At 33.4% G+C, this 16,702-nt stretch overlaps 3 protein-coding genes across 3 annotated transcripts; 1 reads left to right on the top strand and 2 right to left on the bottom strand.

The window, feature by feature from the left end:
• Positions 1-8,397: 8,397 nt before the first annotated feature.
• LOC107939353 (cytochrome P450 CYP749A22) lies at positions 8,398-9,891 on the bottom strand. The gene is made up of 2 exons (XM_016872681.2): positions 9,250-9,891; positions 8,398-9,097 (listed from the first exon to the last, which is right to left on the bottom strand). The coding sequence occupies exon 2, from the start codon at positions 9,095-9,097 to the stop codon at positions 8,657-8,659; it is 441 nt and encodes a 146-aa protein (XP_016728170.2). The 5' UTR covers positions 9,250-9,891; the 3' UTR covers positions 8,398-8,656.
• A 1,017-nt stretch (positions 9,892-10,908) lies between these two features.
• Positions 10,909-13,139, bottom strand: LOC107939339 (cytochrome P450 CYP749A22). The gene is made up of 5 exons (XM_041091803.1): positions 13,115-13,139; positions 12,538-12,746; positions 12,238-12,470; positions 11,749-12,127; positions 10,909-11,517 (listed from the first exon to the last, which is right to left on the bottom strand). Exons 1-5 carry the CDS (start codon positions 13,137-13,139, stop codon positions 11,077-11,079), a joined length of 1,287 nt encoding a protein of 428 aa, XP_040947737.1. The 3' UTR covers positions 10,909-11,076.
• A 158-nt stretch (positions 13,140-13,297) lies between these two features.
• LOC121216272 (uncharacterized) lies at positions 13,298-13,906 on the top strand. The gene has a single exon (XM_041091798.1). It carries the CDS (start codon positions 13,298-13,300, stop codon positions 13,904-13,906), a length of 609 nt encoding a protein of 202 aa, XP_040947732.1.
• The last annotated feature ends 2,796 nt before the right edge of the window (positions 13,907-16,702 follow it).

Below are 16,702 nucleotides of genomic sequence, written 5' to 3'. Positions count from 1 at the left end.
CTTAATCACTTGCCAATATTTATCAAATTGGAGAACGTCTTATGGTTTTGAGTACATCGTTTACTTGATGCCATAGTTCAACTATGGTCTTGTACTAGCTCTCATCTATCTGTATCGATACCATGTCCCAGACAGGTCTTACACTGACACATGTAACCGTGCTGACGCATGTCCCAGACATGTCTGACATTGGCTAACATCTCAAGGCCGATGCATGTCCCAGACATGTCTTACACTGGCTCTCATACTGTGGCTGATGCATGTCCCAGACATGTCTTACACTAGCCCTCGTCTCAATGCCGATGCCATGTCCCATACATGGTCTTACACTGGCACACAAATCTCATGTATTGCCATGGTCCAACCATGGTCTTTTCCGTCAATTCATTAGTGAACGATCGTACTCATTCCCTGCGTTCCACCCAATTTGATCTTTCATTACAACTTTCATGCTATTGTGACATTTATGATTCTGTAACTGAGATTATAAAGCATAACATTACTGCATCTTGACTTTATCAATCTAGACATAAATGTCAACCTCATGTATATATTGATTATTAATCATGCAATAAAAGCATTCATACATACATTCTGTCATTTCAAGCAAATTTCTTTCTTTTCCTAAACACTTGGCCAAATCAAGTTGAACATTTAACATCGTATGAATACTAACATGCATAAAAGCGTTTTTTCACAACTTAACTGTGTTTTACTCCACTATTTCACACTCTTTATCTCAAGAGTATCACATAATGAAAACTAGTTCATATAAAAAAAATCATGGATTTCTTTTCATACCTTTCCCAATTTTCAGCATATCATAAGCATGATTCAATAATCTCAACTTTACTCTTATCTCTATCAAGATTTGCTCGGTTGGAACTCATTCCTGTCTTAATCAACAGTTTTGTTAGGGCCGAGAGATATCACACTATCACGAGTAATACTATGACATGTATAGCTAGACTCTCTTATGCTAGGTTAGCCCGAGAATCGACTAAACCATGCTCTGATACCACTAAATGTAACACCCCTCGCCTGCATCCGACGCCGGGACGGGGTTCGAGGTGCTACCTGACTTTTACTAACACTTTCATACTAAACAGGGCCATGAAATCTCAAATAGTTAAAAACTTTTCTTTTCACATACAATCTGTTCCATATACGGGCTTACGAGGCCCAAAACATACATCTGGAGTGGTTCGGGACCCAATCGAGAACTCATGAAAAACTTAAAAAAATCTCTTGCGTTAAGGCTTCACACCCCCATGTGCTCAGGCCGTGTGGCCAGAAATAGGCTAATTATTAAGCCTTTTATCACTCTCACACCATATGCATAGATACATACTTATCCAATAACATACAACGTGACATAAATGAGCTCTTAAACATCTACAAACATGTTATGCTCAAGTTATTTTCTTATGCAATAAATATTATAGAATTTGCCCATATCATTACCACATACTAGACATAACTATCATTACATCACAAACCATTCATGAAGCATTATTAACTATTTACCAATCACTTAATCCTGCATTAGTTACTAGCTCATCAATGAATCTCAATTCAATCTTTAGGCATACATGTTGTAAGCCACATCACAAGAAATAATAACATAAATGCATAAGAATAATCATATGGGCCCATAACGATATTAGCCGACATAGGCCAATTTACATAACTAATACTACCTTAATAACAAGCCAATGCCTTTGGCTAGATCATAATATTACATACTCACATTAAAACCCTATACATGCTATAGACTCGAATCACTTGAGTTTACTTACTCCGATAACGTTAACTTGATAAGGTGATAATATCTCTGACGGCCTCCAACCCGAGCTAACCTGGAAACTCTAAAAACCATGGGAAAGAAGGGGGGTAAGCTTTCGCTTAGTAAGTTCATATGAAAACAATAAGTAACTCATTAACTTGTTTTATCAATGTTTACAACATATTCTCAAGTTCACTACAAGTTGTCTTCCTGAGCAACAGTCACTAAATTATTTATATCTGAAGCTACGAAACTCCGAATTAAGTTCCGTTAATTTTCCCTAAAAATAGACTTATTTTACTTTCTTCCATAAAATTTCCAGAATTTTTGGTTAAGCCAAATAGTACAGTTTATTAGTTAAAGTCTCCCCTAGTTCAGGGTATGACCACTCTGACCCCTGTGCACTACAAACCGAATTTCTCCCTGTACAAAATTCCAACAACTATGTCGTTTATTTCCCATAAAAATAGACTCAATAATGAATCTATGCATGTAAGGTATAACTCTTAATAATTTTTGTACAATTTTTGGTGAATTTATAAAGTTAGAACAGGGGATCTCGAATTCATTCAGACCCTGTTTCACAAGAATTCAAATATCACACAATATGGAATTCTTTTTCTTCTCTGTTTCTTTCATGTGAAAATAGACTCATTGAGCTTTAATCCCATATTTTATTCTGCCTCTAACTCATTTTCCACTATTTTTAGTGTATTTTCAAAGTTACACTACTGCAGTAACTCAAATCTGTCAAGGCTAAATTACTCATTCATGATCATTGTTCACAAAATTAATACAACATCGTTTGTATAATCATCACCGAGACATTCATATCACATTTTCATTTACCATCTTACCATATTGTTGTTATGTCGAGTTTTCAACACGAGGGTTAAGTACATACCTGTTCAAAGTATCCATTTCACAACATTTACCAATACGTCCCTTTCATCTCGAGTATTCCTCTATTTGAGTAGAATTTTACCCGTTGAACACATCGGAATATAATTCAGATACATGGAAAGTTTGCACATAAGTGCCACATATGTAGCCAAGCTACCATGTAACCCGCCCATAAGTGAACTCGGACTCAACTCAACGAGCTCGGGCGTTCACATCCATAAGTGAACTCGGACTCAACTCAACGAGCTCGGATGCCTAGTTACATCTCACGAACTCAGACTCAACTCAACGAGTTCGAACATTCGCATCCATAAGTGAACTCGGACTCAACTCAACGAGTTTGGATGCTCAACCATCCTAGTGACATGTCACTTGTATCCTAATCTATTCCTAAGGTTCAAACGGGATTTTCCTCGAACACATATCATTGTCATCTTCCGTAAAATACCGAAACCAATACTCGGTAGCACTTTATATTTAACAGATAATACACATAACTTGCATTTTATTCGAAAATAACCACAAAGCATATATTTCATGATAAAAATCAGCATATCATATATTTAACATCAATAACTTAAAAATAACAATTATGCTACATTATTTACACATGAACTTACCTCGATACCACAAAGGTGAAAAGACATACTCGTCCATAAATCGATTTCTTTCCGTTCTAGGTCCAAATCTCAATTTTCATCATCTATAACATCACATTTAGCCTACCAATCAGTCACAATATTCATATGGGTCTAAAAATCATATTTTTACAAATTTTCATTTTGACCCCTAAACTTTTGCATATTTGCACTTTTGCCCCAATGCTCGTAAATGAATTTTTATCACATTTCTTTACTCCTTGAGTCTAGATGAACCATTTTCATAACTATAACAACTCATAATTTCAACTATTTTACACATTTACAACTCATTTTATAACTTAGCAATTTACCCCCTTTTAAGGTATTTTCATGCAATTTCTTTCACAAAAGTTGTTTATTAGACAACTAGGACTCATAATCTTCCATAAAAACACAGCAAACAACACATTTACTCTCATGGTAAAACCCTAGACTCTTCATCATTTTGCAAAATAATCCCCTCTTATGAAAGCTTATGCTTTAGGGGTTCCAAAAATACAAAAATCATCAAGCAAAGACATTAAAATCACTTACAAGCAAGGGAAATATGTTGCTGAAATTTTCCAGCTTCAAAACCCTTTCTTTGCTGCATATTTTTGTGAAGGGGAAGAGAAAAATGATAGCTTTTTCTTTTTCTTTTTTTTATTTGTTAATAATAAAACTATTTTGTTCAATTTTGACTTTTCAACTATTTTGTCTCGGCCATCACACTTTCAATGGCCTAATTTCACTTTAAAGACCCCCAATTTAAGATACAAGGCAATTTAACACCTTTAGGTATTAAAACACAATTTTTACTTTTTACGCGATTTAGTCCTTTTTCGAAATTGGACTAGAAATCGCTAAAATTAATATACCAAAATTAACATGCACTTATAAAATCATATTATAACACATAAAATAATACTAAAATAATTTTCTCTTGCCTCAGAATAGTGGTCCTGAAACCACTGTTCCGACTAGGCCCAAAATCGGGCTGTTACATCTTTAACAGCAAGATTGGGCGTTGCTTGCTTACTGGTGATCACCAAAATCATGGTGGTTCGGCAGTTAAGTAAAGGATTGTTTTTAGGGCTGAAATTTCTTTTGGTATAAGTGGGTGGCTGCGTTGGAGAAGAAAATGGGAGAAGAAAGGTTTTTAATAACATATTAAGCAAAACGGCACCGTGTAAGAAGGATGGGGGGCCTTTTGAGCCTAAAATGGTCTATTTATGCAACAAATCCTTCCTTTTCGCGAACCTTTCAATTAGTACCCAATTCGCTTACTCGTTTTTTTAAAATTTAGCTTTCTAATTTGTGTGTTTTTTCATTTTGATCCACAGTCTAGTAAAGTATTGTGGGCGCAGGATATTTTCAATTCGAATCCCAGCACACTTGCGCGTGTGGCATATTGATCCCATTTTATAATTATCTTATTTGTAAATTGCTTTTCCTGTTTTAATTTTGTTTCAATTAAATCTTATCTTCTTTATTTACTGCACATACATTTTTTTTACATGCTTAATTATTAGTTGTGATATTTTGTGTTGTTTTCTGTAGTTGAAGTTTGTAATATTTTCTCTTTTATTCCAATTTTAATAATCAATGTTTTATTTGTAATTTAATTCATTTTGGTTTGTGCATGCTAGTAATTTTATGTCGTTTTGTAATTTCTTTTAAATTTATTTACATATTTTTAATATTTATATTCGTTTATTTTATGTGTACTATACCTTGCCATGCATTATTATTTCTTCATATTCAATGTATTCTTTAAGTTATCATCAAGCACATGTTTAGTACTTATATTTAATTTACATCCATTATTAAAGCTATGATATTCTTATACAAATAGTTTTTAATAAATTTGTATATAATTGCGTTTTTTATATTATTTATTATATATATAATTTATGCTAATTTTAAGTTAATTTTATAATTCATATTTTTTATTCTATATTATTTTAATATTCAATTATTTTAAAAAATGTCTTTACGTGTATATAACACATATTAAAATTGTTTTTACTATAATACGTGTTATTAATTTCATATAGCTTTATGTAAATATTTTTATGTATATATATATTTTGCCCTTAAAGTTGTTTATGTGTATAATATATATATTTTTAAGGACCATATTTTAAATCATACGATTTATATATTGTATACATTATTTTATTATCCTAATATATGTATTATTTAAATGTGCCATCAATTCAAACCAATTTGTTACATGTAAAATTATATATTATTTGTTTCCAAATTCCCTTTATAAATATAATCTTATAAATATATATCACTAAATTTATGTGTAAATATAATTTTGCCTTTTGTATATGACCTTGTTTTTTTTAGAAATTTCTGTTACATATATAACTTATATATTTACTTTGTTTCTTTCATACATTATAAATTTTATTTTTTTACAAATAATTATACCCAATTTTACTTGTATATACATGTTTCATAAATTTATTATGTATATTATTTTATATCATGTATTGTCATCCCTTCATATTTAATACATTATTTAAGTTATCATGTGAATTATCAATTTTTGAATGAATTTGTGTTTTAAATATTTCATATATAATTTGATTTGAACTTTTTATTTTATAATAACTATTTCAATAAACATGTATCCCAAGTTTTTATGCAAATTTATCAATTTATATATATTATGTGATCATCAATTCATCATTATGTTGAAAATGTCTTATATTGATTTCCAATTCCACTTTGTTTCATACATATTTTTTGTGCATCATTTTATTTTGTGTCATGTTAATTATCGTATATATTATTTTTGTATTAATTACTCACTATCCATGCTTAAAGAATTTTTGGTTACATTATAATTAAAATGATTGTATATAATTGTTAGATGTATTAAGTGAGGTTTATTGTACTTTGTGTATATTATTTCAAATTCATTAACCCCTTTTTTATATATATATGTCTTGATGCATTAAGTATTTCATCTATTTTAAAACAAATAAACGTGTTTTTGAGCAAATTTCTAATTTCCTTTATCATTCAAAAATTCTGAAATAAGGCAATATCTAATATTTGGGGAATTCGGAAAATCATGCTTAATCGTACTGGGTATGACTTTTCTGGTAAACCAAATATTTGGATAACCTTTTATAATTTTAATGTATGAGTTTTCAAAATTCGAAAATTAATCGCGTTTTTAAAGGTATAAGGGATTATATCCAATCGTGCTGGGTATGATACTGCATGTCTTTAAAACGAGAGATTTTTGACTACTAATTTGAACTATTCAAGCATTTTAAAAAAATCATTCTTTGAAAAATCTTTTTTTTAAGACCTTTTGGTATAAGAACAACATCAAATCAATTTGGTACCAATTTTTGGGCGTCATGAGGGTGCTAACCCTTCTTCATGCATAACTGACTCCCGGACCCATTTCATTTGATTTTACATGAACCAAAATTATTTTTCATTGAATAAAGTGTTTTAGTAGGTGGCCCAATCACACCTAAATCAAAAGATTGGTGGCGACTCCACATTTTTGTTTTCAAAGTCGATCCCCATTATTTTTAAAATAAAAAAGGGTTTCGACATACATCTTTATCTTTTAGTATTTACAATAATTACCCTGATGTCTCCAATGTTACTTGAGTGTTTCATTAGGTCACCAGGCTTCAAGTAGATGAGTTTTTCCATATGTTTCACGAATCGGGCCAGTTCAAGTAGGTCAAATGAGTCTCATTTAATTAGTTAACCTCCATGAGACGCTCTGTGTGCATTCATCATGAGCTTTGACCTGCAACCCATGACATAAATCCACTATTTATATGTTGAAGAATGTGAAGTTATTAAAAATTCCCTAAATTACTAAATATATTTGGTATTGTTTTTATTCAAATTTCCCCAAATTATTGGCCCACCAACCAAAAGACCAAGTTCTAATGTCACATCCTCGAGTGTAATCATATCATCATCACACAGAATATGAAATGTGTGTGTCTTGGGTCTCCATCTTTCTAGCAAAGCACTAATAAGTGTGGGCTTCAATTTAGTCTCACCGAGTATACGGGACACGTGCAAGAACCTCACCTCTTCTAACTGTTGTTCATAACTGATGTTCAACAACACTTGATGCTCTTGCAATTAAATTGTGTGTAGATATGTTTTGATAATCCAATCATCATATTGATTATATGAACATAAAAAACTAAAAAAATAATAAATTTTTGGGATAGTGGGAACATGTGGCGAAAGCGCACAATGCAGGAAGTGTTTTCACGTCTCCGTAACGCCAAAATTTGTTTATTTAAAAGAAATACCGTTTTCAACCAAACATATTTTTATAATATGTACCAAAATTGACCTATTTCTTTAAATTTTAAAATTTGTATTTTTCCGTAATAAAGCAATATATCTTTGTGAAGGATAATATAATGTTCAACATGTGCTACCTAAAATGAGTTGACATATTACCAACTTCGGCTTTACACATAATTTATCAATTAAAACTATATTAATAAGACTCGATTTTTTATATTTATGAATATTTTATTGGGAGCCATCTACCATGCATCATCACAAATGCAATTAGTCAACAATGGCTGCAAAAACAATAATCACAATACAACCATTGAAATTTCTTACTACAATTAAGTTTAAATCTGTTACAAAATTTTTTTTATTATAAATTTTTAAAATTTTATACAATAAATATATTATTGGTAATGTGACCTTAACTTATTATCTTCAAATAATATTAAAAGAAATTATGTTATTTTTGTTAATAAATTTACTAGTTATTATTTGAATTAAGATTGAAATTTTAAAATATAAAATTTATAAAAAATAAAATGATTAAATTAAAGAACAGAATGATGAGTATATTGGTCAAATAGTTGATTTTGAGTGGCCTTTTTGAAAGATTAAGTAGATTTTTATTAGTTACTTTTTTTATTAATACATTTTTAATATATATTTACTCATAAATTAAATAATTATCATCTATTTATATTTTGAGCAAAAATATTAAGCTCGAAAATTGAGTTTGGGTAAAAAATTAGTCTCATTTAAAATATGAATAGAACTCCAACTTGAATATTAAAAAATAATAAAAATTTGATTTAATCCTTTAAAAATTATGAGGATATAAACTATTAAAGTGATAAATTGTATTTGATTTTCATTTATTGCACGCTTTACCATCAGTTTTTTATGCATGAAGGAGCGCATAACTTCAGAATAGGGAATTGGTTGCTAATGCAAAAGCCCCTGAGCTATGAAATGTCATCTCTTAAAAGGTGAATACATGACCAAACTGAGTTGAACGCTGAGCCCTTACCTGCCGTATGGTTTAAGCATCATGATGCAGTGACTGGAGTATTACTTGAATTACATGTTGTGGTTTAACGGTGATAATAGATACTGGCGCGTGGACATAGGCAGGGGAGAGGGAAATGGTGTAGCGTTGTAGAATCATGGAGACTGCAATCTTCACTTCCATGATTGCGAAGGTTGTACCAACACAAGTCCGAGGTCCCAATCCAAAGGGACAAAATGCTGTTGTGTTGTAATTGGTAGCTTTGGCAATCCCTTCGGCGAATCTCTCTGGCTTAAAAAGATGCACATTATCTCCCCATAGTTGAGGGTCATGGTGAAGTGCAGCATTTGCAATAAGAATATCTATATCAGCAGGCAAGACTAGATTTCCTAACCGAACTTCACTTCCACCTTTCCTCAATAGGCCAACTGCTGGACCATACAATCTTAGAGGTTCATTAATAATCATGGTCATCTGTTTGCAGAATAGGAATGTGTCAGAGTAGATTAAAGAATTTAATGTACTGGAAGTATAGACAGGATTTTTTATGTACTAAAAGCCTTTATGACTTTGATTTAAATGCCTGGTATACACAATGTATTGAAAGGGTTTGACAGTTTACTTACAATTTTGAGTTTAGAAAAGCCTTCAGAATTTGGATATTGTGTTGGGTTTTTGATAGCGGTAAAAGAAGAGAACAATACCGAGAACAGAGGAGGAAAAACAAAGAATAATTTATTTGCTCACAAACGTGCAGCAAGCAAGCAATTTGCTTTACACAACTAATATGCTTGCTCATTCATTATGAAAACAATACATTTATAGTCAAAATACATCATCAAATATTCAACTAACCCCACTAATCAAGATTGGGATTATTAAAACATTGTTTGTACACATGGATAAGCTGATTTATCAACTCAGTCATCCCATCAAAACATTAACATCAAAGTTCATTTTCAACCAAACTAAATTACATTGCAACTAAAACAGAAAATATGTTGCTGCAACATGCATAATTGCTACAGCATGCATACAAGCTGTATGCACTCAACAAAATCATCATAGTAGCATGTACTTTAACAAAAACATATCAGCAGCATGGTTGGCCATTTTTCAACATATTGGTTACCATATATCTCAATCACCTCTCTTCTTGCTTTCTCTTGCCAATCTCCATGACTTGCTAAAAGTAAGACCATCCAAGCAAGTAAGGAATTAACAGTATCTTGTCCAGCAAAGTAGAATGTTTTGCACTCATCTACCAAGTCTTCCAATGTCAGTTGGGCTTGAAGGTAAATTTAAGTTATAGGATTTGAATAAAAATATAAACTCAAAAAATGAGTTTGAGTAAAAAAATAAGTGTTTAGAAAACGGACTAGGCTTCGGGTAAGACTTTTTTGGCCAGAGCCCGGCCCTAATATGTAAAAAAGAAACTTCTATTTTTTTTACTGTTTTCTTGCTATTTTTTGGTTGTTTTTTACTATTTTGTTACAATTTCATAATTATATTACTACTACTTTTTTTTGTTATTATTTGGATATTTATAACTCTTGTTTTATTGTCAATTTTATTACTATTTTAGAGTATTTCATAATTCCTTATTAAGTTGCACCTATCTTATTGTTATTTAAGTATACACAATTTTTTAAAATTTATTTTCAATTTATTGAAAATATTTATTTTAATGTTTTTAATATTTTAAATGTATTATGTTTTAAAAATATATTTAAAAATAATACAAACAGATTAGACCGAACTTAAATTTTAACATTTTTATTTAAATTAGACTTATATAATATTTTAATTATTTTTCGAACCGAGCTTAGATTTAGAATTTTTGTTGGACCCAACTCGGTCCGGCCAACTTCGCTCTATCAAGTATCTCAGCTATGACTAGCGGTGTTAAACACTACATCCAACTAAAAAAGTGCACTTTTTTTTGTTATTATTCAATGGTGTTATTAAATATACTTTTTACTGCTTAGTTCTTAAATGTTTTGAGGGAGAAGTGTGAGTCGGCCCATGGTGTGTAAATGATTAAGAAGGACAAAATTGAGATAAATTATAGAAAAAAGAGATTAAAATCAATAGTGAAATATGTGTTTAATTGCAGTAATAATAATAAAGTGAATAAAAAAAATTATTAAGAATGTTAAATTAGATTTATATATAATAAAATTTCAATTTATTAGAAATTTATGAAAGTAACAAAAAATTAAAGTTTATTATATTTATTAGAGAAAAGGAGAAAGTGGTTGTAAAAGAAGAGATAATAGACTTATGAAATAGAAATTTTTTATTAAACTCTAAATTTCTAATGGTTGTGTAGATTTTTTTATATAATGCGTAAAGTATTCATAATTCTAAATTCTTAAAAATAAAGGATAATACGTGTTAAATGCATTCAAACCCATATTTTTCAGGTTGTTGATGACAACAAAGATGAAACATCAAGCATCGATATGCAGCGACTTGAGTATTACTTGAATTCCATGTTGTGGTTTAAGGCTGATTATAGGTATTGGTGAGTGGACATAGGCAGGGGAAAGTGTAATAGCGTAGCGTTGTAGGATCATGGAGAGAACAATCTTGGTTTCTGTGGTTGCAAAGGTCATACCAACACAAGTTCGAGGTCCCAATCCAAAGGGTAAAAATGCAGCCGCGTTGTAATTGGTAGCTTTGGCAATCCCTTCCGCGAATCTGTCTGGTTTAAAAAGATGCACATCTTCTCCCCACAGTTGAGGGTCATGGTGAAGTACAGCATTTGCAATTAGAAGATCTATATTAGCAGGGAGGACTACCTTTTCCATTTGAACATCTCTTCCAACTCTTCTCCACATTCCATTTGATGGACCATACAATCTTAGAGTTTCATTAATGATCATGGTCATCTGCATACAGAATAAGAATATATAAGATTAACATCACATAATCTAATGTTCTAAACTCATGCTAGCATACACCAGGGATTTAAATTATGGCAGTGTTGTATATGATGGATGTTATCGCAATTAATTGTGGTAAATATTAGCAATGAATATCAATGTAGAAAGAGCTGAAACTACAAAATATTGACTGTAACACAATGCTTGCGGTCTTAAATGGTTAGAAAGTCTACTTACAGTTTTGAGTTTTGCAATGCCTTCCGGTTGTGGATTTTGGTTACCAAATATGCCAATCACCTCCCTTCTTGCTTTATCTTGCCAATCCCCATGGATTGCTAAAAGCAAGACTGTCCAGGCAAGCAAGGCATTAACTGTATCTTGTCCTGCAAAATAGAATGTCTTGCATTCATCTACCAGATCTTCCATTGAAAGCTTGTTATTTTTGTCCGAATCATGATAGGCATTTACAAGTAATCCTAGAAAATCATTGCCAAAGCTATCAGCTTCTCCATTCACAACTTTGTCTTCTCTTTTCTTAACAATCTTCATCACACAATCTTGTATTTCTTTTGCAAGTTCTTCAGACTCTAGCATATCGGCAGGTTTCCATAACTTGCTAGAAGAGAAAACTAATGTTAGCCATATCTAAGGAGAAAAATAAATCCATGGGCGTTGAAAACACAATTAAGGAAAAACTTGGATTAATTAAGCTTAGAGGGAACATACTTGATTAAAGGAATTCTAGTATTATAAAGATTTCGACTCATAATTATTGACAGCTTGTTCAACATGGCAAAAACCTTCTCTCCTTCCAAGTAACTGCTACCAAAAGCTGTTCTTGATATCACTTCTGAAGTCAATAATCTAAATTCATTGAACACTTCAATCTCTTTGCCTTCTTGGCCTTTCCATTTCTCTAGCAGTGTTTCAACGCTAGCAATTACAGCTGGTGTCATGTTCTGCCAAAACAATATAAATTTCTTTTAACATTAGTTTACAACTAATCACATGTTTCGAGGGGTTTACCTTTAAGCTTTCCCCATGAAAAACGTAATTCGCCAGCTTCCTCTGCTTCGCCCATTTTCCACCCTCAACTGTCACAAGCCCGTTCCCTAGTAGCTTGCTAAGGTAAATGGTAGGCTTCCTTTTCGGGAAAGTTTTTTCACTATTTTTTAGTATCTCTTTGACTAGTTCAGGTTCTGAAATCACAAGTTCAGCTCTGTTGAAGCCGTGGCCTGCATTGCAACAAAGAACCAACAGCAACAAATTGGTCAAAAGACCAGCAGCCGCAAATTGTACAAGTTAGCTGCTATACTGTTTTGAAGTGAAGCAATGGAGTTGAATGAAGGATCATATTTTAAATGTTTTATTCCTATGTAACTTTGACCAAATCTTTTGTAATATGATGGCTAAGTTAGTAGGATAAGATTGAATGATTCACTTTGATGTAATAGCTGTTATATCAGCTTTCTTTTGTAAGCAAACTTTATTTTAGTATGTATTAAGTAAGGGCAGTTAAATTAGTAGGTAACTGTCAAATTTGTTCTTTTGTAACTTCCATATATTCAAAAATTTGAATGAAAAAAATACAACTTTCAGTTACAATTCTTTGCTGAGTTCTTCTTCATTTTTGTTTTCTTTCATTCCATTTGCTTCTGTTTATACTGCCATTTATCCAACAAATGGTATCCAGAGCTTTCAGTCTTTGAGGGCCTTGGTTGTACACTGTCATTAAGCAAGCTATACTTGAAACAAAAGAAGCAAAGGTTGTTTTTGGTTGCTGAAAATGAGTTTTACACCACCTCCTCCACCTGTCTTTGCTGGAGAAAATTACAACATCTGGGCAGTAAAAATGAGAACATATCTGCAGGCACATGACCTGTGGAATGTTGTTCTCAATGACACTGAGCCACCACCACTAAGAGCTAACCCGACTATAGCCCAGATCAGGCAGCACAATGAAGACTGTGCCAAGAAGTATAAGGCTATGTCGTGCCTTCAAAGTGGAGTTTCTGATGTTATTTTCACAAGATTAATGGCTTGTGACACTCCAAAGCTGGCCTGGGACAAACTCAAGGAGGAGTTTCAGGGGTCTGACAAGACCAGGCAACAGCAGCTGATCAACATGAGAAGAGATTTTGAAAATCTCAAAATGAAGGACTCAGAAACCATCAAGCAGTATGCTGACAGAATCATGGCTACTGTCAACAACATAAGGCTGCTTGGGGAAGAATTCAGTGACCAAAGAGTGGTTGAAAAGGTCATAACAACCTTGCCAGAGAAGTATGAGGCAAAAATTTCTTCTCTGGAAGACTCAAGGGACTTGTTAACAATCCCTTTGACAGAGCTTATAAATGCTCTTTATGCTCAAGAGCAGAGAAGGGCAAATAGGTAGGAGGACCACTATGAAGGAGCTTTTCAGGCTAGAGGCAGAGAAGGCTCAAGTACAAACTTAAATGCCAAAGGCAAGAAGCCTTGGACTGAGAAGAAGAAGAAAGAACCTGTCAAAAGGAAGTTCCCACTCTGTGTCCATTACAAGAAGACTACTCATCTTGAGAAATACTGCTGGTACAGACCAGACATTCAATGTAGAGCCTGCAAGCAATTTGGCCACATTGAAAAGGTCTGTAAAAGCAAATCAAAAGTACAACCAAAGTTTCAAAACTAAGCTCAAGCTACAGAAGAGGTTGAAACACCAGAAGAGCATGTTTTTTCAGCATCATGCTTTGCAAGCTCGAGCAAGGTTAACAAAATTTGGCTGATTGACAGTGGATGCACCCACCATATGGCTTCTGAGAAGAGTATATTCAAGGAGCTTGACACTACCTTCAAGTCCAAAGTCAGAATTGGCAATGGTGAGCTACTGGAGGCAAAAGGGAAAGGCAAGGCTTTGATAAGCACCAAGTCAGGTATTAAAACCATTTCAGAGGTTCTCTATGTACCTGATATTGACCAAAACTTGCTAAGTGTTGGCCAGCTATTGGAGAAAGGCTATTCTCTGATTTTTGAAGGCAAGAATTGTTTGATCAAAAATGCTGCTGGTGAAGTGTTAACCACAGTGGCTATGCAAGATAGGACTTTCATTGTAGATGTGAATCAGCTTCAGGCTAAAGCATATGCATCTCAGTCTGATGAGACTGATTCGTGGCACAGGAGGATGGGACATGTGAACTACAATTCTCTGAATATGATGCAAAAGATGGATTTGGTCAGTGACATGTCTAAAATTGAGCCAAGGGATGCTGTGTGTGAAGTCTGTCAGTTAGGAAAACAGACCAGGTTACCATTTCCTGTCAACAAAGCATGGAGAGCTCATGGGAAGCTTCAGCTGGTTCATACAGACATTTGTGGACCAATGAAGACCACCTCCTTAAATGACAGCAGGTACTTTGTACTTTTTATTGATGATTATTCAAGGTTCTGTTGGGTGAATTTTTTAAAGCATAAGTCAGATGTTTATGGTTCTTTCTGCAAATTTAAAGCCTTGGTTGAAAACCAAGCAAATTGCAAATTGAAATGTTTGAGGTCTGACAATGGTTCTGAGTATGTATCTCAGAAGTTTCAAAAATTGTGTGATGATGCTGGAATTCAACACCAATTGACTACTGTGTACACACCACAACAAAATGGTGTCTGTGAAAGGAAAAACAGAACAGTCCTTGATATGGCTAGGTGTTTGTTATTTGAGGCTAAAATGCCTAATGCTTTTTGGGCTGAAGCTGTGAATACATCTGTTTACTTGTTGAATAGGCTGCCAACTAATGCAGTCAAGGGTAAAACACCCTTTGAAGCCTGGTTTGGACAAAAACCATCTGTCTCACATTTGAAGGTATTTGGTTGTCTATGTTATGTGTTGGTACCTGAGGAGAGAAGAACCAAGTTGGACAGGAGGTCCATGCCAGGGGTGTTTGTTGGCTACAGCAATGTGAAGAAATGATACAGAGTCTTTGATCCACTAACCAAGAAGGTTGTAGTGAGCAGAGATGTGAAATTCAGTGAAGCAAGTAGCTGGAAATGGGATGGAATTGAAGCAAATTTGCCCGAGGGAAAACAGATTGATGTTGATCTGCAGCAAGCTGAAAATGAAGAAGTAACTGAAAATGGCTATGATGATGAACCTGTTCGAGGCACTAGGACATTAACAGACATCTATGAGAGATGTGCAGTAACCATAGTAGAGCCTTCATGTTTTGAAGAAGCTGCAAAAGAAAAGTGCTGGCAGGATGCTATGGAAACTGAATTTAAAATGATTCAGAAAAATGATACATGGGAGCTTGTGGATAGACCTGAAAACAGAAGAATCATTGGTGTCAAATGGGTCTTTAGGACTAAAAACAATGCTAATGGTACTTTGAACAGACACAAGGCCAGATTGGTTGTAAAAGGTTATAGTCAGCAGCAAGGGGTTGATTTTTCTGAGACTTTTGCACCTGTTGCAAGGTTGGACACTATCAGACTGCTGCTTGCTTTGGCAGCTCAAAAGCACTGGAAGGTGCACCATTTAGATGTTAAGTCAGCCTTTCTAAATGGCTTTCTTAATGAAGAAATATTCATTGAGCAACCTGAGGGTTTTGAGGTCCCTGGTGAAGAACAGAAGGTTTACAAGTTGAAAAAGGCCTTATATGGCCTAAAACAGGCTCCAAGAGCCTGGTTTGAGAGGATTGATGGCTACCTAGCAAGGCTCGTGTTCACAAAGAGTGTCAGTGAGCCTACGCTCTATGTTAAGAAGGATCAGAAGGAAACTTTGCTAATTGTTTCCTTGTATGTTGATGATCTGCTAGTCATTGGCAGTAAAGATGAACTGGTAGAAGACTTTAAGAAGCAGATGCAACATGTCTTTGAGATGACTGACCTTGGTCTAATGACCTATTTTCTTGGTATGGAAATCAGACAATGAAGTGATGGTATTTTCATAAGTCAACAAACATTTGCTTCCAAGGTGCTTGAAAAATTTTGCATGTCGAAATGCAAATCAGACACTACACCAGTTGCATTGGGGGAAAAATTATCAAGTGCCAGTGAGCATGATCGAGTAGATGAGAGAGTATATAGAAGCTTAATTGGTTGTTTGCTTTATTTAACAGCAACTAGACCAGACATTGTCTATGCTGTTAGTCTACTTTCAAGGTTTATGCACTGCAGTAATGTGGCACATCTGAAGGCAGCAAAAAGAGTGTTAAGGTATGTCAAA

The sequence above is a fragment of the Gossypium hirsutum genome, chromosome A02 (genome assembly GCF_007990345.1).
Source record: "Gossypium hirsutum isolate 1008001.06 chromosome A02, Gossypium_hirsutum_v2.1, whole genome shotgun sequence".
Lineage (NCBI taxonomy): Eukaryota > Viridiplantae > Streptophyta > Magnoliopsida > Malvales > Malvaceae > Gossypium > Gossypium hirsutum.
Note: the sequence above shows the minus strand (reverse complement) of the source record. Positions and strands in the feature narration are given on the sequence as shown.

Coding starts and splice junctions, on each gene's coding strand:
- LOC121216272 (XM_041091798.1), top strand. CDS start 13,298: ATGAGTTTTACACCACCTCCTCCACCTGTCTTTGCTGGAGAAAATTAC.
- LOC107939339 (XM_041091803.1), bottom strand. CDS start 13,139: ATGAAGAAGAACTCAGCAAAGAATT. Junction 12,747..13,114: donor GAAGAACTCAGCAAAGAATT/GTAACTGAAAGT, acceptor GTTGCAATGCAG/GCCACGGCTTCAACAGAGCT. Junction 12,128..12,237: donor ACTAGAATTCCTTTAATCAA/GTATGTTCCCTC, acceptor TTTCTCTTCTAG/CAAGTTATGGAAACCTGCCG.
- LOC107939353 (XM_016872681.2), bottom strand. CDS start 9,097: ATGACCATGATTATTAATGAACCTCTAAGATTGTATGGTCCAGCAGTT.